We start from the raw sequence: 22,868 nt of genomic DNA, 5'->3' as shown, positions 1-22,868 counted from the left end.
AAAAAAAACCTCGAAGAGACTCGCGCAAAGTTTTCGTTGGAGTTTTGGTCAAAGTATAGAGCCTTTGAAGGCGGGGGAAATTCTAAACGTCAACGAAACTGCCATACTATTCGACATGCCGCCAATAAAGGCGTGGGCAGGCAAAGGCGAAAGGACTCCGCGCGAATTCTGGGTGCTAACCATTCGCGATAATGGTGTGCTTTTTTTAAACTCGTGTTTAGTTTAATTTTTTTCTAACAAATATTCTTTTAGGAAAGAAAATGCCGATTATTTTTGCTATCCGCGGTGTCCCTGGTGACCGCATTGAGCAGGAAGGCCACTTCTATGCTATGCAGGAGAATGCAACGATGGACACCAACGTCTGGAAGTTCCATGTTGAAAAACTTTTAAAATTTGAAATGCCCCCCCCCCCACGGTCCTTCTGGTTGACAACTTCGAATGTCACGTATCAGAAGAAGGGCAGCGGGTTGTGGCTGAAGACGCCAATGCTACTTTGGTTCCATTGCCCCCAAATAGCACTGCTGTATGTCAGCCGCTAGATGTGGGAGTGATGGGACCACTAAATAAAAGCAAAAATACGAAACAGTTCTGGTAGATGCACTGGTGGGACCGCTAAGGAAACGCACCTGCGTGTTATTAAATCTACGATCGCGGCTTGGAACGCTCTTAAAACGAAAAAGATAATTCGTAGCTTCAAAAAGGTTATTCCGAAGTATCCGGAAGTAACAGTCTGAATAGAAACTTTTTTTTCACAGTCACATGTTTTCTGTGCGGTTTTGTTTTTAGAGCTTATTATTAGCCTATCAAAAGAAGTGTTGTCTTTTTGTTTCTGGTGCTGTGATTCCTCTTTTACTATCGTCGGATGATATTCACTGAATATTATTCAGTGTTGTCTGATTTCTCCCACAAAATCGGCCAAACTATATCGTACTTAAGCGAGTGTTGGCCCTTTTTTCTAGGACAAAAAATGTTGTGATAAGGTACGATGTGTGAGCGCTATTTATTTCCGATTCTTATTCCAAATGAGAAAAAAAAAATCGATAATCCCTGCGAGTAATACGATTCAATGGGGTGGATACAGGCCAGTGTTTCGTATGCAACACCAACGATTTGTCTACGATGGTCTTGCTGCTGCTCGCTCAACGATAAAGTCTGTGGACCTTGGCAATTTCCCAACTATCCCAGCGCATGAAGGCTAAAAAAAACCTCGAAGATCCGTCGCACTTGCCCTTCAGAGCAACGGTAGCCTGTCGTTGAACCCATTGCAAGGTTGGACCTGACCCACATCATTACAACTTCATCCTTGGCCGTGGCAATGTCACTCAGCTGCGTCACAAGCCACGACAGTGCAAAGTCGCACGATGTCGCTATCCAGATAGAGTGAATAATGGTCAGCTTATTCGGTGGACTTTTATAGAGCAAGTCGCAGCGTCAAAGAAATAGATAGCAAAGCGGAGGTTGTGTGGCAAGTCAAATGAACTCAATCTATTGATAGTAGTTACCAGTGCAGCCAAAACTCACTTAACGTTGGGAATATGCACCCCAAGCTATCGCTTACTTTACTTTTTGCTGTCCACCAGCTAATCGTGCAATACTTTCGCATCGACTGAATAACAGCGGAGCATGGAGCGTAGCAACAGTCAAACCTCCCGCCTATCGCAATTATCGGTCGTCTCCATTACGAGCGAGAAGCCCCGAGAAACAAACTTCGAGAATCCGCCGCACGAGCTGCTGCAGAACAACGGTAAGGTGTCATCGGATCCGCCCAAGGGTGGCCCGCAGAATGTGGCTCGCATCACTAACGCGGTCATGTACGGCACTATCAACTCCATCCTGACCATCCCCACCATGTACGGATACGCCGTTATTCTCTTCAGTCACAAAGACTTCGTGGACTTCATGCCGGCGCTATCAAAGCTGGTCATCTTCTCCAGTGTTGTGCATCAGGTCATGTTCACGCTCATGAGCTCGCTGCCGTTCTCCATCGGACAGGTGCAAGATGCCGGTCTCATCTTTCTCAGTGCCATGTCCACTTCGATCTGTGACTCTCTGGGCAACGACGTGCCGCTGGAGGCCAAAGTGACCACTTCTATCATCATCATCGGTATTGCTACTGCATCCCTCGGTGTGTGTCTTGTGGTCATGGGTAAACTGAAGCTTGCTGCACTCGCGTCGTACCTGCCGATGCCCGTGATCGGTGGCTACTTGGCCTTCATCGGCATCTTCTGCTTGTACGCTGGTCTCGCGTTGTGTACGGGTCTCGTCGTGAACGATATGGAGTCCATGATCAGCGTCTTCGGCAATGCCCACAACGTTCTGTTGTGTGTCCCGGGTGTCCTTGGCGGTGCTTTCCTGCTGGTTGTTTCGCAGCGTTACGACAACTCGCTCATCCTGTCTGCTGCGATCATGATTATGCCCATCGTCTTCTTCTTCATCATGTTGGTGGGCGGGATTTCCATGGACGACGCACGAGATGGAGGCTGGATTGACCCGGCCAAAGACCCCGCCACCGTCTCTGAGCTACTCGACCTCTTCGACTTCAATGAGGTTCACTGGGAACAACTACCCAAGCAGTTTGGCACGTGGATCGGTATGGTCTTCATCGTCGCGTTCTCGTCTTGTTTGGATATCGCCGCTATCGAGCTCGACATGGGCATCAAACTAGACTTCAATCACGAACTCACGACCGTCGGCTGGTCCAACGTCGTGAGTGGCTTATTGGGAGGATACACGGGCTCCTACATCTTCTCGCAGACCATCTTCACGTACCGTTCCAAGACCAACTCGCGCATTGTTGGTGTGTGCGTGATCATTTCCGAGTTCGCTATCGTCCTGGCACCTGTATCTGTCATGAGTTACGTGCCTCGCTTCTTCTTCGCCGCCACGTTGATCTTCATCGCCATCGACCTCATGATCGAGTGGCTCATTCTTTCATTCAAGAAGATGTCGTTGCGTGAGTATGCGGTACTGTGGATGACATTCGTTGCTGTGAACATTGTGGCGCTGGACGAAGGCATGCTCATTGGTGTGGGCATTGCTATCGTCAACTTCCTGCTGGACTATATCCGACTGCCTGTTGTAAGTCGGAAGCCTCGTGCGTCCGGTGCGACACGCACTCTCTTGGAGCGCAGAGTGTTGGACCAGAAGCAAGATGCGATCGCGTACTTTGAGCTGAGCGGCTTTCTGTTCTTCGGTTCGTCCGTACAGATCCTTGACATTGTCCAGAAGACAGTCTATGTGCGTAGGAAACTACCGGGTATCGCTGGATATGTAGAGGCTGACTGTATGGGTATGCCCTAGGATCCTAATGAACTTCGGATACCCTTGGTCGAGTGTCTAGATGGAACTCCTGCTACCGACCCTGCTGCAGTTCCGACCGAGTACGTCGTCATGGACTTCACGAACGTCGCGGCGATAGACGCGACCGCCGCACGCAGCGCATTCCTGATCCTGCAGAAGTACTGCAACAACCACGGCATCACCATCGTGTACGCTGGTACGCTGCTCTCGGTCAAGAGCGTGTTGGTCAAAAACAAAATCACGAGCGAGGAGAGCTTCTATTCGAGTGCAGACTCAGCCCTCGAGCTCTGTGAGAGTCAACTTTTGGCCAGTGCCGCCAATGCGTTGTCGACACCAGGCCGCAGCAGTATCCGCCACGGCAACGGCATTCGTGAGTTGCTGCAATACGTTGCTTTAGAGTCCGACGACTAGAGCACTGCCGTCATTTTTTTTATTTTCAGAAATTCGAAGTGGCCATCGTTTACAACACGGCTTGTGATACAAACACAGATAATATTCAGCAAAGCGAAACTCCGGTAATCTCATAAATTTGTCCGATATCCATAGTCGAAGAGAAGTTTGTAGCAAGCGTTTATGGTACGATTTGTGTACAATAAACCCACCGTGATCTGCCGGTTTGTTGGATAGGAAACAGCCTTTCTTCGCATTCCAACTGGCATGTCTTGTAGTGGGATTTGGTAGTTGTTAATGGTTCAATCAACACACATGTAACCAATGTTTTATATTGAACGTAGCATTACGCTACATGATAATTCGTAAGTGTTCTTAATGTTGTTCATGGAAGGTTTACGCTCGGGAAGTTTATGAACGCACCAGTGTTATGAACCCGTCTCATCGTATTAGCTCAAACTACGAGTGCACGCCAACAGGTCACCAGATGCACAATAACCCATTGCATAATTTAACTCGCTACGGCACGTTATACTACGGCAACGTCTAGTTTCCGAATGATGTCGAGGATGGCGATACAGGCAATTCATGCTGTCACCTACTTTCTCGTTTTGAACGTTTTCTTCGTGTCTTCCGATTCGTCTGACATTCAGTTGAGCGAGAGCTTCGGTGGCCCTCACGGAGACGATTTTTCTGACGAAAACGGCGTATCGGCTGGACAAATTATCGGGTCTATCACTTTACATGTCGGAGAGCGATGTCATGGACTCGAGCTCCAAGTCACCGCACCCGTAGCGCAAACTTTCACGCATGGCGGACCCGGCGGAGATCTTAACACATTGACGCTCAATGCAGGAGAGTACATCACATCGATGGAGGCGCAGTGGGATAAGCACGACGGCCACACTCGCATCTTCTACTTGAATTTCGGTACAAACACTGGGAAATCAGTGTCTGGAGGGTCGATGACAGACAGTAAGAGCACCGTTACCGCACCAGAGGGATTTCAATTAGGAGGTTTCTTTGGTCGACAAGGCGATGAACTCGATCTCCTCGGTGCAATCTGGACTAGGATCGAGGCTGTTACACCAGCACCAGTAGTCGACTTACCCGGCACAGTAGCCCCTGCGGACGTACAAGACCCAGCGACAAAACCGCCAGGCTCTACAACGGTGACAAAGAGAGCGACACAGCTAAGTGGAAGTTTTGGTGGACCTCATGGCGACCAATTTTCTGATCTGTCGTCCGTGAAGTCAGGACAAAAAGTGAAGTCACTTACGCTTCACGTTGGAGATCGTTGCCACGGCCTTGAGCTCCAAATTGCGGAGCCTGTTGCCAAATCATTTGCTCACGGCGGGGAAGGCGGAAACTACAAGACTCTTACACTTCGTGAGGGCGAATATATCACGTCAATGGAGGCTCACTGGGGAAAGAAAGATGATCACACACGCATTTTCTATCTCAGTTTTGAGACGAATTTTGGAATTAAAGTTTCTGGAGGAACGAAGACGGACACGATGAGCATTGTGTCGGCCCCTGAAGGTTATCAATTGGGTGGATTCTTTGGTCGAGACGGAGACGAAATTGACCTGATTGGTGTGGTCTGGTCGAGTATTGAGGTTGTAGAGGAGGTCCCCGTATCTGCTCTCAGTGCTGATGAAGATATCCAGCTTAGCGACGTCTTTGGCGGTCCACACGGTATCGCATTTTCCGACATTAACTCGATCAAACTGAGTCAAACCGTTAGTACTATTACGCTGCGTACGGGAGATCGATGTCATGGAATATCGCTGGGAATTTCATCGCCAAAGGATGCCATGTTCTCTCACGGTGGAAATGGTGGAGAAGAACACACACTCACTCTAGCTCCAGGAGAGTACATCACGTCGATGGAGGCACACTGGGGGAAGAAAAATGACCACACACGGATTTTTCATCTAAACTTCACAACTAACGCCGGTCACTCCATCTCTGGTGGAGGGACTACAGATGATAAAATGGTTGTGACAGCTCCTGAAGGGTTTCAATTGAGTGGCTTCCACGGTCGTTCTGAATCGGAAATTGACCAACTCGGCGTCATTTGGACACGAATTGGAGCGAAGGATCTCGAATTAACGGACATGCCTGTCGGTGGTAATGATACGACTGGAATATCTATCCGTAACTGGGTAGGACCCAATGTTGCAAGTCCTAGTGATACAGCATGCTATCGAAAATCAGTTGGGTTTGGTAGCGGTAGCGTTTGTCCTCTGGGGTACGGCAACGACGGTGACGATTGCTTGGCTGAATGTCCATTATCGTATCCTGTGAGGTGCTACGCGGAATGTATTCCTCAAAATGACGACTGCGCGTTAGAAATTATGACGAAAATTGGGTCTGTCGTCGTCGTGGCGTTCAATCTTGCAACGGCAAACGTGTTCGGAGAAATGCTGGCTCTAGCCAAGGCTACGACGCAGGCGATAAAGTGCGCTGCGAACATCGTCTCAGTCGTGAGGAGCCTCATCTATTTCCTTCGATACCAGCAAACCACAGCCCCTCAAGGAGACACGGAACAGCTCCTTATAATGGCGTACCAATCTGACGTTGTTCTCATTGATCTACCTGTGGCGGTGTGTGTTTGTTTCGGATTACCTGTTCCAAAGAAAACAAAATACGCGAAAATAGTACTCGCCACTGTAGAAGGCATTGTCAAGCAAGCTATCACGAACGGAGATAAAATTCTTTCTTCGGGGGAAAATGCCCTCAATTTACTCACGGGTAGCGGCGCAATAAACAGTTCGTCAACTACAGTTGACGAGCTCCAAGGTCTCATTGACAAGAATTCCAGTTGCGGATGGGAGTTGAAGCGTCTTACAGACCGAGTTGTGTACACAGTCAATGACGTTCGCAACAATACGCCAGACGCCGCAGTCAACGATATCAGAGTCACGGTGTACTCATCAACCATTGTGTTGAACGACATCCCTAGAGTCACCAACAATTGTATGGGCGAGCTTCTGGCCTCTAAAACGATGTCAGCCGCCTACGAGACGCGGGATTTACTTCGAAAAACGTTTGGGGTGATCGTCGACCAGTTGATCGAGAAGGCCAGCACGGACATGGGCGCGTCAGTCGCCGAAGACGAATACATGCTTGAGATCAGCAACATGGGTCTGGTGGCTCTGTCTGCTGTAGATCCCACAGGTATCGCGTACATGGCGTCTCAATTTGTGCAGCCCACTTGTGGTCCTACTGCGTACCTCGGTGAGATCGATGATGGTACATTGTACGATGCGCTGAGTCTCACAACCGTTGACGAAGCATTTGAAGGTAGCTATGGATCATGGACCAAGGTGGGCGATGGAGTGGTTCGCCTTATTTTTAAGAGCACTGACACGGAGTATGTGACAGTGGTTGTTCATTCGGGCGGAGATGATAATGCCAAGGTGGATGTCGGAGCTGGAGAAACAGTGATTTGGGAGTTCACCATTTCAGAGCTACATGACAAGAATATGTACCTCGATCGTTGGCGTCCAGGTTTATTTGGCTTGCCTGGCTCAGGTGGGGGATCGTTGTTGTTATGGATACCTCGTGCGTCAGAGGGTGGCCATATCACGATGTACGTGCGGATCAATGTAAGTTGATAGAAGGAAAATTTGCAGTCATGTCTGAAAACCAGGCAAGGATAAAAATCAATTTGCATCGATTTCTTGGATTACGAACTATTGCAGTTTAGATTGCAGTTAGCTTTTCGAGTGCAATGCCAATTTGCATGAGCCCCTACGGATTGCAATACTCAATTGCACTCGAAAAGCTAACTACAATCAAAACTGTAATAGAGCGTAATACACCACGCCCACGCTCGCTACTTCATTATGCACTACGTAGCAGTATTTTGCAGTGTACAGTACATGGACAGCAAATGCCTCGAGGTACTTCCAAATTTTATTCCTCCTCTGGATGAGTTGTCCTACACGGCGCAGTCCCATCGTGAGCTGATGCAATTCGTAGGCACGCACTTATGAATGAGGATGGCAACGACTTCAGTAGATCAGTTCTGCAGTTGAGTAGTGCAGATTCCCCTCAAATTGGGTATTGCAATATCTAACTTTAATGCAATTGCTCCTTTTGATCGCAATACATTTCCGGCGGATAAACCAGTTATCATAATATACTTGAAATCAATGTGATCTCAGTGCATGCTTCGTGCTGATACACATATCCGGATACACTCACAGATTTTCGGGTGGCTCAGACTAATTTTTGCTTTTTTCATTTTTTTTTTGTTCAGTACTTTATGAAAATGCTTCTCAACGATTTTGGTCAATATTGGAGCGATTCCCGCAGGATCCTCACTCTCCAGTTTAAAGAATAAATCTGGAAGAGGGTCGGGACCCCCCCCCCAAACTCCAAGTCATAGAGTTTGGAATCATAGAAAAAGGACACCAGTCTAGGATTCTAATTGAGAATCTCTCAATGCCTCGCGAGAATCGCTCCATTATGGGTCATTCTCAAGTCGTGCGTATCAAAGTGTTCTAGAACACGTTTCATATCTTGTGTTAGGCTGGAGCATGACGTAAATGTGAAGAAAGGTTGTCGTTAAGAGGAAAAAAGATACATTTCGAGTGTTATACTCTTTTATTTTAGCAAGATTCGCATGACACAAAGATCCTGAGTGAAATAGATTGCGATGGCGATGAAGCTGAATCACGTCTCCAATTATACAGTGTTACCACTCTCCTCGAGTTTCAAAAAGAGTATTCCTTGGCGCAGGGTAGTTGCCATCAATAAACTTTGGTCAATTTTACTATCGTGATTCGATTCTCATCGAGGATATATCCGCAATAGTTTAGGCATGGGTAGAGCTAATGCTCGTTTTTCGCCTTACTGGAAGAGTCGGGTGCGCTTTTTGTCTCGCTGTATCAAAGCCATTGCGCAAGACTTCTACAATCCAACCAATCAAAATGCTTTCTGGAGATGACCATAGCTTCATTTCCACAAATTGACGTTACCCGTTTGACTTAACTCGTGTTCCATCCTGCGCTAAGCGCAGCGCTTGGGCTCTGCTGTTACAAGGACTTTGATCCTAGATGTGCCTTTTGCCGGCTTTATCTTCCACTTCCTACTTCACTTCCATGACAGATGTGCCAATTCACTTTAAAAAGGAAAATAACTCCATTTCCATAATTCCTCGAGCGTTGCTGATGTACTGTAATGATTGCTGCGTGGCGTTGTCTCCGCATCGAAACTCTATCCGTAGAACGCAGAAAGCACTAGCACTAGCGACTCGTCTTGACAATCTATGGGCTCACCATTATCGAAAATCTCCTATCGTGCGCAGGTAGCCTACCATGGGAAGGAACCGGCATCATCACACTCGTGCAACTCACTATGACCAGCGGCAGACTCGCGATGCCAATGAATACGACGAATCCAAGCGTCGCAAGATGATCCGCTGGATTAGATTGCGTTTCGGCTACCAGGGACCGGAACTTGATTCGCGTCCGCATGACAGCAGTAGTCTGAGCAAAAGTGGTCGATCCAGTGGCCGCTCCGGTGGCAACAACAGCTTTGCATCGCCGTACGGTAGTCTTCAATACACACCATCGTACCGAATGGACTACCATACGCACGTACTTATCGTGGGTGGTGGAATTGGTGGACTCTGTCTCGCTCAAGGTCTGAAGAAACACGGCATCCCTTTCACTGTGTTCGAACGAGACCCGTCGCCAAATTATCGAACACAAGGCTATCGCGTTCGAATTAACCACGACGGGTACGAAGCACTAAAAACCAACCTCTCACCTGAAAACTTCGAGGTGTTTCTTCGAGCTACGGGTCATTTCCAGCCCGGCTTCAAGTACCTGGACGCCGAAACGGGAGGAGACGCACCTCCGAATGCCCAATTCTCACACAAATCCAACGTTACCAAGAACGTTTTCAGTGCGGATCGAGCAATGCTGCGTTCTCTTTTGCTCACGGATCTTAATGAGGACGAGATCCAGTACGGAATGTCCTTTAAAAGCTTTCACGTACTACCGAACGGACGTGTCGAGGTCACGTTTGAGAATGGCAAGATTGTAGAGGGCAGTGTACTTGTCGGAGCTGATGGAACCACGTCGCGTGTTCGTCGACAGTATGTGCCTGGTGCAGCGACGCTGCTTGACACGGATAGTGGCGCCATTTACGGTAAAACCTTACTAACACCGGAGATTGAAAGCTTCTTCGAAACAGAGAGCACTACTATGGTTATCAGTAAGGATCCCATGATGAGTCTCGTGATGGAACCGCGCTGTAAAATCCAAGCAGACCTCAAGGAGTTCGCTGCAATTTCGAACTCAGAGCTACCAGATCTACAGAACTACATCTGCTGGGTGCTTATCGCTCGTGCGCAGTATTTCCACAGGAATGAAGACACTACTGTTCAAGATCTTTTCTCCATGACACCGACAGAAGTTGCCAACTTGTCGAACGATATGACACGCGACTGGTGTCCTCAAATCCGCGCTATCTTCGAAAACCAATCGCCCGAATGGAGTTCTTTCCTACGTATCTCGACCATGTCTCCGGACATTCGCCATTGGCAGCCATCGACCGTCACGCTCATTGGCGACGCTGTCCACACGATGGCACCTGCTGGAATCGGCTGCAACACTGCGTTGCATGATGCTGAGATGCTGGTCAAGTGTTTCTATGAGATGGGAGTTGGCGTGGATGCCATCGCGCAGTACGAGCACAACATGCGTCAGTATGGATCCGAGGGCATCACAATCAGTTTGGACGCCGGCAAAATGATGTACAACCTTCCTGGAGTGGAGGACATGCGCGCCGTCGTGTATTGATACTGATAAAGTATCACGCAGCTTGCACGTTAGATTTCTTAGAAACTACCTTGCATACTTTAAAAAAAAATACACCGATGTAAACATCCATATTCTGAATTTTTTCAATGAAAAATTCCCAATTGCACACGCTCATCGATCATTCTGTCGCCACAAGATCAGCGAGCGCAATGGGCTGTCTTTCCTTAGTAGAAAATTCTGCAGCAGTAACCGAGTCGTCACAGGAAAAGCCCAATTTTCTTGCTGCTGAGCAAACGTTCGCCAGACCCCAGCCGTAAATGTTGTTCGGATATTCTTGATAAGAAGTGTTGCCACATTCACTGGGGACCAGAAAAGGTTTGTGTAGCTTACGTGTGGTCGTGTCAGTGAGACTCTGCAGGACTTTCTCGTACGATGGAGGCTTAGCCAGCGAATTTTCGTCCGAGGGATTATACAAACTGAGTAGTAGTGCGATAGCACCAGCCACATGCGGAGTAGCCATGGAAGTTCCAGTGAGTCGAGTGTACGCGTTGTCCTTGACACTCATCGCTGACCGGATCCCAACTCCAGGAGCTACAAAATCAGGCTTAATGATATATTTCCCGCTCGTATATGACGGTAATATATCCAATCCTATCTTGTCCTCCAAGCTTGGTCCTTTTCCACTTGCACCCCATAGTGAACTTCCTCCTATCAGTGCACCAACAGTAATTGTATCTTCGTGGCTTCCAGGATAATACACACTCCCACACAGGAATCCATTGGTGTTCCCACTGGCAAATACCGGGTAGACACCAGCCGCACGCCACGTATCAATTACTTTACTAAGCCAAGTCCACTGTGGATATACGGGAGTGGAGCGATCCACACCAAACGAGTTCGTGATCACATCTGCGCCAAGAGAGCAGTCTGCAGCTGTGCCATCTCTCTTTGTGGGGCACAGAACCCACTGTGCTGCTAACAAGAAGTCGCTCTTGTTAGCTGCTCCCCAGATATCAAACGCTCTTGCAGTGATCCACGTGGCTTCAGGAGCGACACCAACTCCCTTGCCACCGACGGCTGTACCCATTGTGTGTGTCCCATGACCCACTTCATCCGCTGTATCAGGCGTTTCTTTCGACATGTCCGTGTCTGGTGTGAACCAGAAAGAGTAGTCGAAATCCACTGTTCCGTCCTTCCTGGTACCTCTAAAAGTCTCTCTCAAGGCCTCGTGTGTGTATCGTACGCCTGAGTCGATGCTCGCGACTACAACGTTCTTCCCTTTCACTCCATTGTCCCACAATTGAGGGGCATATAGCAACTTGATATTATTTTGAGGCTTTTCTTCGCTACGTCCCTCATCATCTTCCTGTTGAGCTCCAATTAGCCTCAAAACTCGAGTATCTGCCTCCACTTCCATTACTCCTGGGAATGTCCAAAGATCTTGACTGAAAAACCTGTTCAGCCGCAGATTTTCCTCTTTATAGCGAATGATCAGTGTGTTTTGCATCCAAAGCCGGGAGATCTCGACTCCTCCCTCGTTCTGGGCTTCGATGAAGCTGGAAACGCTGCGTTGCACGTCTTCAACGGCGCTAGAGAAGATCTGATACACATTTTGACGTCTCTCAGAGCGCGAGAGCTGCGGAGAGAAGGCAAATTCGCGAGGGTTGAGACGCGGGTGGAGGTGGACGAGAAGTGTACGATCAAGGGCGCCAGTGGGGACTAGCAAGAGAGCGAGGGAGGCCAGGAGGAGCGCGAGATGATGCCGGAGGTGATCCATGGCACCGAACTCAGATTTTTGGTTCCGGTTGAAGTTTAAAGTGGTGTGGTGCACATTTTTGGGAGGACTATTTTAGGGTAGTTCTATAAAACGTGTTCGAAGTTTTTGATATGTGTTGTGGTCGTAGTATAGAAACACAGAGGATGTGAGAAGTGATAATTATCGTAAAGTTGTAAGTTTGAGACGAATGATAGATATATATGTTTATGAAGGTCTTAGGAAGATATAGGTCTTCTTTATTTTGTGAGCAGTATTTTGCTAGTTTTTGAGTTGATCTTTATCTTGAGCTTTGCGGGGGCATCAGCGCAGTGATGCTGCCTGCATGTCGCCGCTCTACTGTCTCTGAGCATCACAGCAATGGGGCAGCATCGCCATCTCGCAAGTTCTCGCCCAGCAAACTGGAAGTCTCGCGTTCTTGCTGAGCTTGCAGTTTGCCGAATTTGTCCATTTGTGTATGTTTCTCAAATTCGGAAGGGCAAAAAATCTGGAACAGTGGCTGGTGATGAGTGCGACACAAAGCGAAGACGGTGCCCTCTAGCCCACGCGGTGTAGAGCTATCAGATACCAACGACAAACCAGGTTGGCGGACGTAGAGTGTAAGTAACTGCACTCAAAGTCGCCGCAACTCGCTTGCTTTTGCCACTGAGAACTGGTCGGCCCGCAGATGGCACTCGCAAGAAGGAGGGGAAAGACAAGACCAAAGGACAATCGCAGTTTGCCAGTGCTACCGCGACAATCTTGTCGCCAGTAAACTCTCACTCCATCTCCATTCACTCAATTAAAGTATGCTCATAGTCGGGCACGCGAGCTGTCGCATCCTTTTTCTCTTTTTGAAACGGCAAATCGCCAGCCACCTTACAAGCCAATCTTTGGCTCTAAAAAAACCCGGAAATACAGCGAGTGACCCAACGACTCGGCGGTCTGGAGGCCGCTCCATTCCACGACCGTCGTCACACCCGCCCGAGTCCAGTCAAGTCGAGTCCACCCAAGCAACTCGCAGTCGATTTTCACAGCATTTCTCGCCTTCAGATAAGCTTAACGCTGTCCCCAGGCCTCGTCTTCTCTTCGCAGAGGGAGCCGCAAAAAAACCGCGTGGGCCTTTTGGCAGACAGGCAGACACTCGCTGCTTTTCAGGTCTCAAGCACTTTGGAAACTACCGGATGGTGTGGCTAGACCCAACGTCGACGCTGCGCTGCGTTAGCTGGCCACTGCTGCCGCTCATGCTGCTGGAGACTGTGCTGGTGGGCGTGATCCTCTGGCGCACGTTCCACCAGATCTACTGGAGTTCACACCCGCGTCGCATCTTCCTCCACATCGTAAGTAAAAAAAAGTATTTATACGATATATTTATACTAACCAAATAAGATTTTTTTTGTAGGTATTGTTATTGTCGTGTCTATTGCGTCTGGTATTCTGGCTGGGAATGTGTAACTCGGCCATCCTGGCCTTTGGCATGGCGTGTATGTGGTGGGCCAACTCGATGGTACTGCTGTGTACTGCGGCGGTGATTTTCCAGTGGTCCAGCGCCGTGACAGCCGGACGCGTGACGGCTCAAGAGCTGCAGAGATCCAAGCGAATCACCGTACTACATCCACTAGTATTTCTCCACTCGGTGCACTTAATCTGGACTATTTTCATGGGGATCCATGTGATGGCACACGGTTTGAGCACTCCCAGTGAGGTTGAGGACTACCCAGAAGATGCCCACGCTCTGCAATTAACTTATCGAATTATTAACGTCGTCACTCTGGCCTTTGACGCAGTAGTGGCATGTTACGTCGCAGTGCAGCTGAGAGAACGATTGCTCTCGGCTGCTATGGCTGATGATATGAAGAAAAAGTCCGTGGTGCAGATGACTCTGCTCATGGTGCTCCTTACAGCGTCGTTGACGCTCCAGATGATCATGGACGTGCCTACTTTCTTCTCTGCACTCAAAGATTCGTGGAGTTCGTTGAGCTTTGCGACCTTTTGTGTCATCAAGTACTTCATTCCGGGTTTATTCCTGAGTCTAGCCTTCCTGTACATTATGCGCCGTGTGGAACAGCGCGAACCTCCGCGAGTGGTTGTTGTACCGAACCGATCACTTGTGGAGTTCGTGGAATGTTCATCGCCAGACTGTGTGTGGTGTGCACACCATCGACGGTATCATTTGGACCAGAACAAGTGGGATATGACGCTAATGACGTCGTTCTCGCCGCGGACAGTGGACTCGAGCTACCATTCGTCCACTCACGCGAACTTATCGCAGGGTTCCTGGTCCTCAGGCAGCACACCGGAGCTGCCAGTTAACACGCATCTGTCTCGGGATAGCCATCACCGACTTCATCAGTCTTATCAAGCTCACCACCAGCCTCAACACGGACATCAAAGCCGAGGACATTTACCATTTCCAGTCCAGACTCACGGAGATTATGAACCTCCCAGGGAAATTCCAGGGAGACGAGGAGCACGCTACAACTGAGCAGCAACGAGAATGCAGAGGGAGAGACAAAAAAAAATCAGCGTGTTTCATATGCACGCGCCAGCAACAGGAGCTGAGAACCAACATCGCACTCGATGTTCTGAAAATGCCGTTTTATTTATGATGTCCGAGTGAAAACAAGTCAAACCTATATGGCAGGATCTACAGCTACCACATCACAAAAAGTTTAAGAAAATCAGTCAATAAAATGAGTTTGCGTATTCAAACTTATTGCCTTACTTCGAGTTGCGATAAGTGTGGCCGGTAGATTTCGGGCGTTTCAATCGCACTATGGAGTACGGGCGCAAGGACGAACTAACATGGCCTTTAACTGTGTGTTTACTGGTTTAACTGGACTTCCACCGCTGCTAGACAATCATGTAATGTACTACTAAGGATTTCGTTCGCGCTAGTCGAATAATTACGAAAACAATTCTGTATATTATGACAATGCAGTTTTCTACTTTATGTCAATGGTTTTGCTGCATGCGTATACTCATTCGCGTTGAAGACGCTCTTACGGTAAGTTGACCTTGTATGTCTTCTTGAAGTTGATCGGGTGAGCCTCAAGAGCGTGGTCGATGTTATCGAAGCGATGTCCGTAGCGACAGAACCACTTGACGGTCTTCCGAAGACCCTCATACCAAGTCACTTTCTCGTTCCAACCCAGACGACGGATCTTGGCAGAGTCAATGACGTATCGGTGGTCGTTAAACGGTCGATCCTGGACGTGTGTGATCAGTTTTGCCTTCTCGGCGCCAAGAAGCTGCGGCTTCATCATTTCCAGCAAATCCATCGCTACAACTTTGTTGGAAAGCTCGTTCTCGCCTCCAATATTGTAGACTTCGCCCACTTTACCTTCATGTAAAATGAGATCAAATGCAGCCACGACGTCTGAGATGTAGAGATAATTGCGCGTGTGCATACCGTCGCCGTGGATCGTCACTGGTCTGTCACGTAGAATCTGATTGATGATCTTCGGAACGAGTTTCTCCGGATACTGATGAGGTCCGTACACGTTGTTGCTCCTCGTTATGATGGTGGGGAGACCGAACGAACGGTGGAAACTCTTGACGAGAAATTCCGCACCAGCTTTGGTGGCTGCGTACGGGTTGGTAGGCTCCAGTACATGGTCCTCTGTCATCGGGGCAGAGTCGGGTCTTCCCTCTCCGTAGACCTCGTCCGTGCTCACATGGATAAACCTCTTAATACCGTACAGTCTGGCCGCCTCCAGTAGCACGTGTGTACCTAAAATATTGGTTTTGCTGAAATCGATCGAGTTGCCAAAGGAATTATCCACATGCGACTGTGCTGCAAAGTGCATGATGGTGTCAATGCGCTCCGTCTTGAGGATATATCCCACCAGATCCGCCCCGGTGATGTTGCCATGGATGAATTTGTAGTTTTTCGGTAAAGTTGCCAGGAACTCGTCGCTGATATACTCGTCTCCAGGCTCGCAAAAGCTTCCACGGAGACGCTCACAGACGTCGTCCTCGTCCTCGCTCTCTGTGGCTTTCTCGCGCTTTACTTCGTCCTCTTCGGTGTTATCGCCACGCGTCTGCAGCTCGTGCTCACTGCCGCATGATGAGATAGCCGAGTGCACGTTGCGCACACACGAGCAGTAGTCGAGCGAGTCCAAGTTCACGATGTAGTACTGCGGGTAGTGCTTCACCAGGTGGATGACCACGTGTGACCCGATGAACCCTGCGCCGCCGGTGACGAGAATGCGCTTGGTGAAGTGCGGAGGGGCAGGCAGCACAGACGTCGGCGCTGTTGAGGCCATCGCTTGAGAGCTGCCGCGCGCTTCGGGGAGTGACGTCTGTAGCGGCTGACGTATTCGAGGAGCTCCGCTTCGATTTTTGGTCATCGGAAAATGGTGATTGAATTGCGGCAGAAAAAAGGAAGTTTGATTAAGTATACAAAACTGTGAATAAACTTAAAAACTGTAAGGAGAAGAAAAAGGTGTGGGTCTGAACGAATTGACACGCCGAGCTGAGGATTGTTGACATCAACGTAATACGTGCCATGTTTGCGACGAAAATACGTGCAAGTAGGATAAACCAAGCTGCGTGACGAGAGCAATGCTTTAAGTGCGCGCATTCCATTGCCAGCGATAGAATTTGGTTTCGTTCTTAAGCTAAGGACACTTGGTGGTACCAAATTCGTACTTGTATTACGTTTACCGTAGCAAAAACAGTGACACACAATAATTACAATACAGGAGAGAGAGAATAGAGCTAGTGGATTTACGAGTCTAGGCAGCTGCTTGGTGCTGAAAACGCTCGTTAGACCTCAAAGAGAGATTGATGATGCTACAAATCAGCACCTACTAGGAGCCTCCTACCAATACCACCAGATTTCGTTTCTTTCTCACACAAACTTGCATCTGCGCCACCGACACCATTAACCTGAAGGCATCAATACGCACAACTTGCAAATGGTCGAAAAACTGGCCAAACTCGTTGATCGACATAACTCCGCTTCGTGGGGGAAGATCAAACTCGACAGATTCATCGGGCGTAATGAAAAAAAGCATCCCTTCACAACTTTTGTCCGCTCGTTGGCGTACGCTGCTTCGTTTACTTTCTGATTCGTTTCCAGCAATTTGCATCGCAACTCTTCCTTGTCCGCTTACGAGTGGGAGCCACACTTACGGGCAGTTTTTTTATTCTTTGCAGCAAACCAGAGCATGCAGACAACAGCAGCAGCCTGGATTCCATGGCAAGAGATAATTGTAACATGGCTACATTTCCTCCCCAGACCAAAAGGACATAAAATAAAGGTTCTGATTATTTTGGATACAGGTTAAAGAACCTCGCTTTAGCCATGGCGTCGGGGGAAGAGTGGGCGTATATGGACACCTTGCGTCCCCCCGTCTACATCTGTCTGCGTCGCAAGACCGATCTCATCGATGGTGGCTATGAGCCTATGCAGCTGGACGGACGGTAGCTTTCAAGTCACTAATATATAGTATCTTATTTGATGATAATCCCCTTTTTTTAATAATGGCAGCGTGGACAAGGAGGAATGGGCTCATGTGCCGTGGTCCGAGCCTTTTGTAGACATCGAAGGACCAGAGCGTAAACCCAAGGACTTCCCGCTCACGAGGTTCAAAATGATGTACGACGACGACACTTTATACGTGGGGGCAGAGCTTATCGAGCCCAAAATATGGGGAACTATCACGCAAAAGAACAGCACCATGTACCATGAGAACGACTTTGAAGTTTTCTTCAATCCGGACGGCAGTCGGCATCACTACTAGTAAGTCTACCAACATTTTTATTACTAAAACCTTTTTTCTAACAATATTATTTTTCGTACAGTGAATTGGAAGTGAACTGCCTCAACACGATCTGGGAATTGCTGCTACATCGACCATACAAAGATGGATACAGTATTGAAAACCCATTCAACCTAGTGTCACTTCGGTCGGCTGTATACGTGGACGGAGTCACCAATTCTCCCGAGACTGAGTGTGTGCGTTGGTGTGTCGAAATGAGTTGGTCACTCGTCGAACTTCAGCAGTTTAACAAGCAGCGTTTCCGTCAGGATATAGATGAACCGTTGAGCAGTAGATTGCAGTCTGGGACTGAGTCAATCGCCACCCCCAGACCTCCAACGGGGCCTGGTAGGACAGCGAGGCCTGCCGTGACCAGTAGTAAAACAGTAGCTGGAGATGTATGGCGTGTCAATTTCTCACGCGTACAATATGAGCTGCAGACGGTTGTGGACGAAGATACGAACCAACTCCAGTTCCAAAAAGTATCCGACAAACGTGAGGATAACATCGTGTGGGCTCCGACGGGTGTGATCGATATTCATCGGCCTGAACGATGGGGCTACGTGTTCTTCAGCAGTGAAAACGAGCTGCCTGGCGGTGAATTGGAGCTCGCAAGTGCCATGAGTGGGTTTTTGGAAGAACAAATGGTGATTGAGCGGGTCTTGGACGCCGTTTACTACCAACAACGTGCTTTTCATGGGTCCCACGGCGGATACGCGTCGACAATGAAAATGTTGTACACTGAGCCGTCGTTGGACTCTCTTAAAGATGTTAAAGTTTGGATGGACGCGTTCCCATTACGCGATCAACTGCGTCGATATGAACTGGACTTCCCTGTGCTTTCTTGTCGTAGCGACCTCGCTGGAAGTGATCCACCGAGCGAGTTAACTGGAAGAAAAACGACTCGACGTTACACTCCTGCGTTGGATCAGCATAGCGAGCGCTTTGATGAGGACTCCAGGACTCAGATAAAAGAGTTTGTCCCGCCTCCTCCTTCGGTGTTGAGTCCTCGATCGCAGGAGGTCAAGAACCTCGAGTGTCGTGGACTTTATTCAAATTACACGGCCACTGTTCGTAGCGCCACGCAGACATGGCACATGAGTCAAGACGGTCGTCTGTGGCGTACATCGTAAATATTTCACTCGGACACATATCTGCGTAGGGTCACAAGGACATTTGTGGCCGAGCTGAAAGAGGACAATGGCACGAGTGAAAATAACACCGAATTCTACTCGCAAGATGGTAGAGCTCTCTCTAATTTGTGCGATTGTTGGAGGGTCAAGAAGCACATTAACAGAAATACACGAGAGCACAGCGTTGACCAAATGCAAGATTGGCTCGTTCGAAGGGTTTATGAATAACGATGAATGTGGGCAAGAGGATATCCTCCCCGAGGAACAACAAGGCGGAGATATCGCGCGTACTTGGAAAGCAACGTCGGCAATGTGGTTAACAGCCACAGTGTGGAACAAGGAGAGTGTCCTTATACGATACTGATGGCACTACTGACCGACTCGGCTGGCAGTTCTTCTGGGTCTTGCATCCAAGCAAACAACCATCGCAATATCCAAACCGTGATAATAAGTGACTCAAGCGCAATTCCGTGAGTTGGGCAAGGTGGGTGTATTTGTTTAGTATATCGATTGCCCAAGTTGCACCAACACCGTTGTCAAAACAAAATGCAACGCAACTTTTTCTACCAAAATTTCTTGATTCTCGTCGTCTAGAAGAGCTTGCTCACAGCATCACGCACACTAGCGTCGTCAGCTTCGTTGGCAAGTGTCACTGTCAGCTGTACATCACAAAAGGACAAACAAATTAGTATCTATCATCATGAAAAATATCTTTAAAAAAACGGCACCAACGTACCAAAGGATCCGCCTTCATCTCGCGCTCAATAGCGAAGCGTGCGTTGGCATTGCGAGCCCACGCACGACGAGCCACGCCGTTGTTCACGTCCCAGCCGAGCATGCACGCCGCCTTCTCGCGTGCGTCCTGCGAGCCGTCCAGCACCATACCGAAGCCACCGTTCATTACCTCACCCCAGCCGACACCGCCGCCGTTGTGCAGTGCGATCCACGTAGCTCCACGAGCGGCGTCACCCAGCGCGTTCTGCACAGCCATGTCGGCGCAGAACGCCGAGCCGTCCGTCACGTTCGACGTCTCACGGAACGGGCTGTCCGTGCCGCTGACGTCGTGGTGGTCACGGCTCAGCACGACGGGCGCAGACAGCTCGCCACTAGCCACAGCATCGTTGAAAGCCATGGCGATCGTGCCGCGACCCACGCGGTCAGCATACAGGATACGCGCCTCCGAACCCACGACCAGCTTGTTCTCCTCGGCAGCCTCAATCCAACGCAAATTATCGCGCAGTTGAGCCGCGACACGGTCGGGCACTTCAGGGTCGGCGAGCAGCTCACGCATCACACGAGCGGCAATGGCATCCGTCTTCTGCAGATCTTCGTGGTTACCTGACGTGCAGACCCAACGGAACGGACCGAAACCGAGCGAGAAAATGTCGCCCATGATGTCCTGCACGTAGCTAGGGTACTTAAAGGCAGTGGTAGACACAGCAGCTTCCTCGGGCTTCACACCGGGGCGCAGCACGTCAGCACCGGCACGCTGGGCTTCCAGTAGGAACGAGTTACCATAATCCCAGAAACGCATACCCTTGGCTGTCAACCGGTTGATAGCAACAGCGTGACGACGGAGAGACTCCTGTACCAGTTCCTGGAAGCGCTCTGGGTCTTCAGCCATAACGCGCTGAGACTCCTCAAACGACAGCTGCACCGGGTAGTAGCCGCCGTTGAACGGGTTGTGCAGCGAGGTCTGGTCCGAGCCCAGCTCCACGAGCATCTCGCCCGTAGCTTCAGCCTCATCGGCGAGACGTTCCCAGAGGGTGACGACGTTGCCGTGGTAAGCTAGACTCACCACCTCGCCCTTGGCTTTAGCCTCACGGATACGAGCGACACAGGCGTCCAGGTCACTCACGACCTCGTCAACCCAGCCCTGTTCGTGACGCTTCTTCACTGCGGATTCGTCGATCTCCGCTGTCACCGAGATGACACCGGAGATGACACCGGCCTTGGGCTGGGCGCCACTCATACCGCCCAGACCCGAGGACACGTACACCGTACCGCGGGTGTTCTCACGCTGCAGGTATTTGCGGCAAGCGTTCAGCACGGTAATGGTAGTACCGTGCACAATACCCTGCGGACCAATGTAGCAGTAGCTGCCGGCCGTCATCTGACCGTACTGGGTGTTGCCCATAGCGTACGCCTTGTCGTACTGAGCGCGTGTGGAGTAGTTCGGGATCATGAGACCATTGGTCACCACCATACGCGGTGCCGCCGGACGGCTAGGGAACAGACCCATGGGGTGACCAGAGTACATGACGAGCGTCTGCTGTTCCGTGAGCTCGGACAGGTAGCGCATGGCGAGAAGATACTGTGCCCAGTTCTGGAAGACACTGCCGTTGCCACCGTACGTGACCAGGTGGTTGGGGAACTGTGCTACGCGACGGTCAAGGTTGTTCATGATCATGAGCATGATACTGGCCGCCTGCTTGCATTTGGCCGGGTACTGGTCAATGGGGTACGCCTTCATCTCGTACTGCACGGGACGGAAGCGGTGCATGTAGATGTGGCCCTCGTCCTTGAGCTCCTGCGCGAACTCGGGCGCCAGTGTGGCGTGGAACTTCTCGGGGAAGTAGCGCAGTGCGTTCTGTACAGCCAGCACCAGCTCGTCCTTGGACAGACCGTCGATGTTACGGTGCGGAGCCTTGGGCAACGTCGGGTCTGGGTGGTTGCCCGGGTGCACCGGCAGCTCGGCCGGAATGCCGTTGCGCAGGATGCTCAGGTCCACGGACGACATGATGTGAGTGTACGGAGGTGGTGGCGCTTGTGAAATGCGAGGTGGATTGAGGAATGAGCGAGAGGCGTATGGAGGTGCATCGGCGGCAATGCGAGTCAAGAGGCGTAGCCGATCTCAGAGGAAGTTGACGTTTGACAACTCTTTATTGTGATTCTTGTCAGTTGTTATATATCTACGGCAGTGGTTTTGATCATGCAAATACATATAGTGTTTAAATGATTTGTTTAACGTGATGATAGCTTACTATTCATTTCTGTAGCCATATAAATCTAAACAGTGCTGTGAGACGTCTAATCAATTTCCTATTTCAGTGGCTCATGTCAGCCATTTAGTTTAGCACAAGTTGTTTATGGTTCGATGCTCAATTGTACTGATACAAAGAAAAAGAATATTTAAATTGATATGTTATAAGGCATTAAGCAAATATAATGCAGAATTGAAGCGTGTGATAAAACAAATATTTCCATTTTGCCATGACGCGCGCAATGTGGTTGTTGCACGAGTTAAAGCCGGGCGACCGCTGATGCGCTTCAATGCTAGTGGTAAATCGCTGCCAGCAATTGCTTCTGAGCAGCAGCATTCTTGGTGCTTAAGCACATTCAGACGAACACCAGGGGTCTCATATTACTAGGATCATTTCTAGGTGAACAGCATCGATTAGCGCACGGTTTTACCGATGTCCAAAGAGCACGATCTACGTTGCCAATAAAGAATGCTATCGGACCCGTTCGACTCGAATTCGAGTGAGCTTATCAAAACACCACGACAAGGTCAAATGTATTATCTTAGTTACCGAGCCTTAATAAGCAAAAGGAGAAAAGAGAACGGAATGTTGACACACATTCACAAAGCAATGAATTTCCCTGTGGACGCTCACCGTCACCCAGCCTTCTCTTCACAGGCGTTAGATCGCGCTCCAGTGTGGCGTAGACGTGGATAAACCAAGCAGAATACTGCTTTGTGAGCTTAGCACATGACAAGGTATTGGTATCGAATAGTTTT

The 22,868-nt window shown here is 49.4% G+C and overlaps 9 protein-coding genes across 15 annotated transcripts; 5 read left to right on the top strand and 4 right to left on the bottom strand.

Annotated features, from left to right (window-relative positions):
* Positions 1-1,623: 1,623 nt before the first annotated feature.
* PPTG_10668 (hypothetical protein) lies at positions 1,624-3,881 on the top strand (the record flags this gene model as incomplete). The annotated part of the gene is made up of 2 exons (XM_008906070.1): positions 1,624-3,270; positions 3,301-3,881. The coding sequence occupies 2 exons, from the start codon at positions 1,624-1,626 to the stop codon at positions 3,709-3,711; spliced, it is 2,058 nt and encodes a 685-aa protein (XP_008904318.1). The 3' UTR covers positions 3,712-3,881.
* Positions 3,882-4,259: 378 nt separating this feature from the next.
* On the top strand, positions 4,260-7,313 carry PPTG_10667 (hypothetical protein; the record flags this gene model as incomplete). Its single annotated transcript, XM_008906069.1, has 1 exon — positions 4,260-7,313. One exon carries the CDS (start codon positions 4,260-4,262, stop codon positions 7,311-7,313), a length of 3,054 nt encoding a protein of 1,017 aa, XP_008904317.1.
* Positions 7,314-8,942: 1,629 nt separating this feature from the next.
* On the top strand, positions 8,943-10,603 carry PPTG_10666 (hypothetical protein). The gene has a single exon (XM_008906068.1). The coding sequence runs from the start codon at positions 9,021-9,023 to the stop codon at positions 10,509-10,511; it is 1,491 nt and encodes a 496-aa protein (XP_008904316.1). The 5' UTR covers positions 8,943-9,020; the 3' UTR covers positions 10,512-10,603.
* Positions 9,920-12,278, bottom strand: PPTG_10665 (hypothetical protein). The gene is made up of 2 exons (XM_008906067.1): positions 10,473-12,278; positions 9,920-10,360 (listed from the first exon to the last, which is right to left on the bottom strand). The coding sequence occupies exon 1, from the start codon at positions 12,247-12,249 to the stop codon at positions 10,651-10,653; it is 1,599 nt and encodes a 532-aa protein (XP_008904315.1). The 5' UTR covers positions 12,250-12,278; the 3' UTR covers positions 9,920-10,360; positions 10,473-10,650.
* A 320-nt stretch (positions 12,279-12,598) lies between these two features.
* On the bottom strand, positions 12,599-12,697 carry PPTG_22760 (hypothetical protein; the record flags this gene model as incomplete). The annotated part of the gene is made up of 1 exon (XM_008906066.1): positions 12,599-12,697. One exon carries the CDS (start codon positions 12,695-12,697, stop codon positions 12,599-12,601), a length of 99 nt encoding a protein of 32 aa, XP_008904314.1.
* A 304-nt stretch (positions 12,698-13,001) lies between these two features.
* On the top strand, positions 13,002-14,932 carry PPTG_10664. Of its 2 annotated transcripts, none has more exons than XM_008906064.1 (2): positions 13,002-13,565; positions 13,628-14,932. In XM_008906064.1, the coding sequence occupies exons 1-2, from the start codon at positions 13,035-13,037 to the stop codon at positions 14,708-14,710; spliced, it is 1,614 nt and encodes a 537-aa protein (XP_008904312.1). In that variant the 5' UTR covers positions 13,002-13,034; the 3' UTR covers positions 14,711-14,932. The 2 variants fall into 2 exon arrangements, with proteins under 2 accessions (XP_008904312.1, XP_008904313.1); XM_008906065.1 differs by having other exon boundaries at positions 13,128-13,565; positions 13,615-14,930.
* Positions 14,933-15,113: 181 nt separating this feature from the next.
* On the bottom strand, positions 15,114-16,578 carry PPTG_10663 (dTDP-glucose 4,6-dehydratase; the record flags this gene model as incomplete). The annotated part of the gene is made up of 1 exon (XM_008906063.1): positions 15,114-16,578. A coding segment is annotated over one exon (1,351 nt), but the record flags the coding sequence as incomplete, so codon positions are not given.
* Positions 16,579-17,082: 504 nt separating this feature from the next.
* PPTG_10662 (hypothetical protein) lies at positions 17,083-19,874 on the top strand. Of its 6 annotated transcripts, none has more exons than XM_008906059.1 (4): positions 17,083-17,275; positions 17,389-17,655; positions 17,723-17,974; positions 18,037-19,874. In XM_008906059.1, the coding sequence occupies exons 2-4, from the start codon at positions 17,537-17,539 to the stop codon at positions 19,124-19,126; spliced, it is 1,461 nt and encodes a 486-aa protein (XP_008904307.1). In that variant the 5' UTR covers positions 17,083-17,275; positions 17,389-17,536; the 3' UTR covers positions 19,127-19,874. The 6 variants fall into 6 exon arrangements, with proteins under 6 accessions (XP_008904307.1, XP_008904310.1, XP_008904305.1 ...); XM_008906058.1 differs by having other exon boundaries at positions 17,126-17,444; positions 17,515-17,655; XM_008906062.1 differs by having other exon boundaries at positions 17,389-17,974.
* PPTG_10661 (urocanate hydratase) lies at positions 19,312-22,022 on the bottom strand. The gene is made up of 2 exons (XM_008906056.1): positions 19,863-22,022; positions 19,312-19,785 (listed from the first exon to the last, which is right to left on the bottom strand). The coding sequence occupies exons 1-2, from the start codon at positions 21,864-21,866 to the stop codon at positions 19,717-19,719; spliced, it is 2,073 nt and encodes a 690-aa protein (XP_008904304.1). The 5' UTR covers positions 21,867-22,022; the 3' UTR covers positions 19,312-19,716.
* Positions 22,023-22,868: the final 846 nt, after the last annotated feature.

The sequence above is a fragment of the Phytophthora parasitica genome, assembly GCF_000247585.1.
Source record: "Phytophthora parasitica INRA-310 unplaced genomic scaffold supercont2.22, whole genome shotgun sequence".
Lineage (NCBI taxonomy): Eukaryota > Oomycota > Peronosporomycetes > Peronosporales > Peronosporaceae > Phytophthora > Phytophthora nicotianae.
This window is presented reverse-complemented; position numbering and strand designations above follow the sequence as displayed.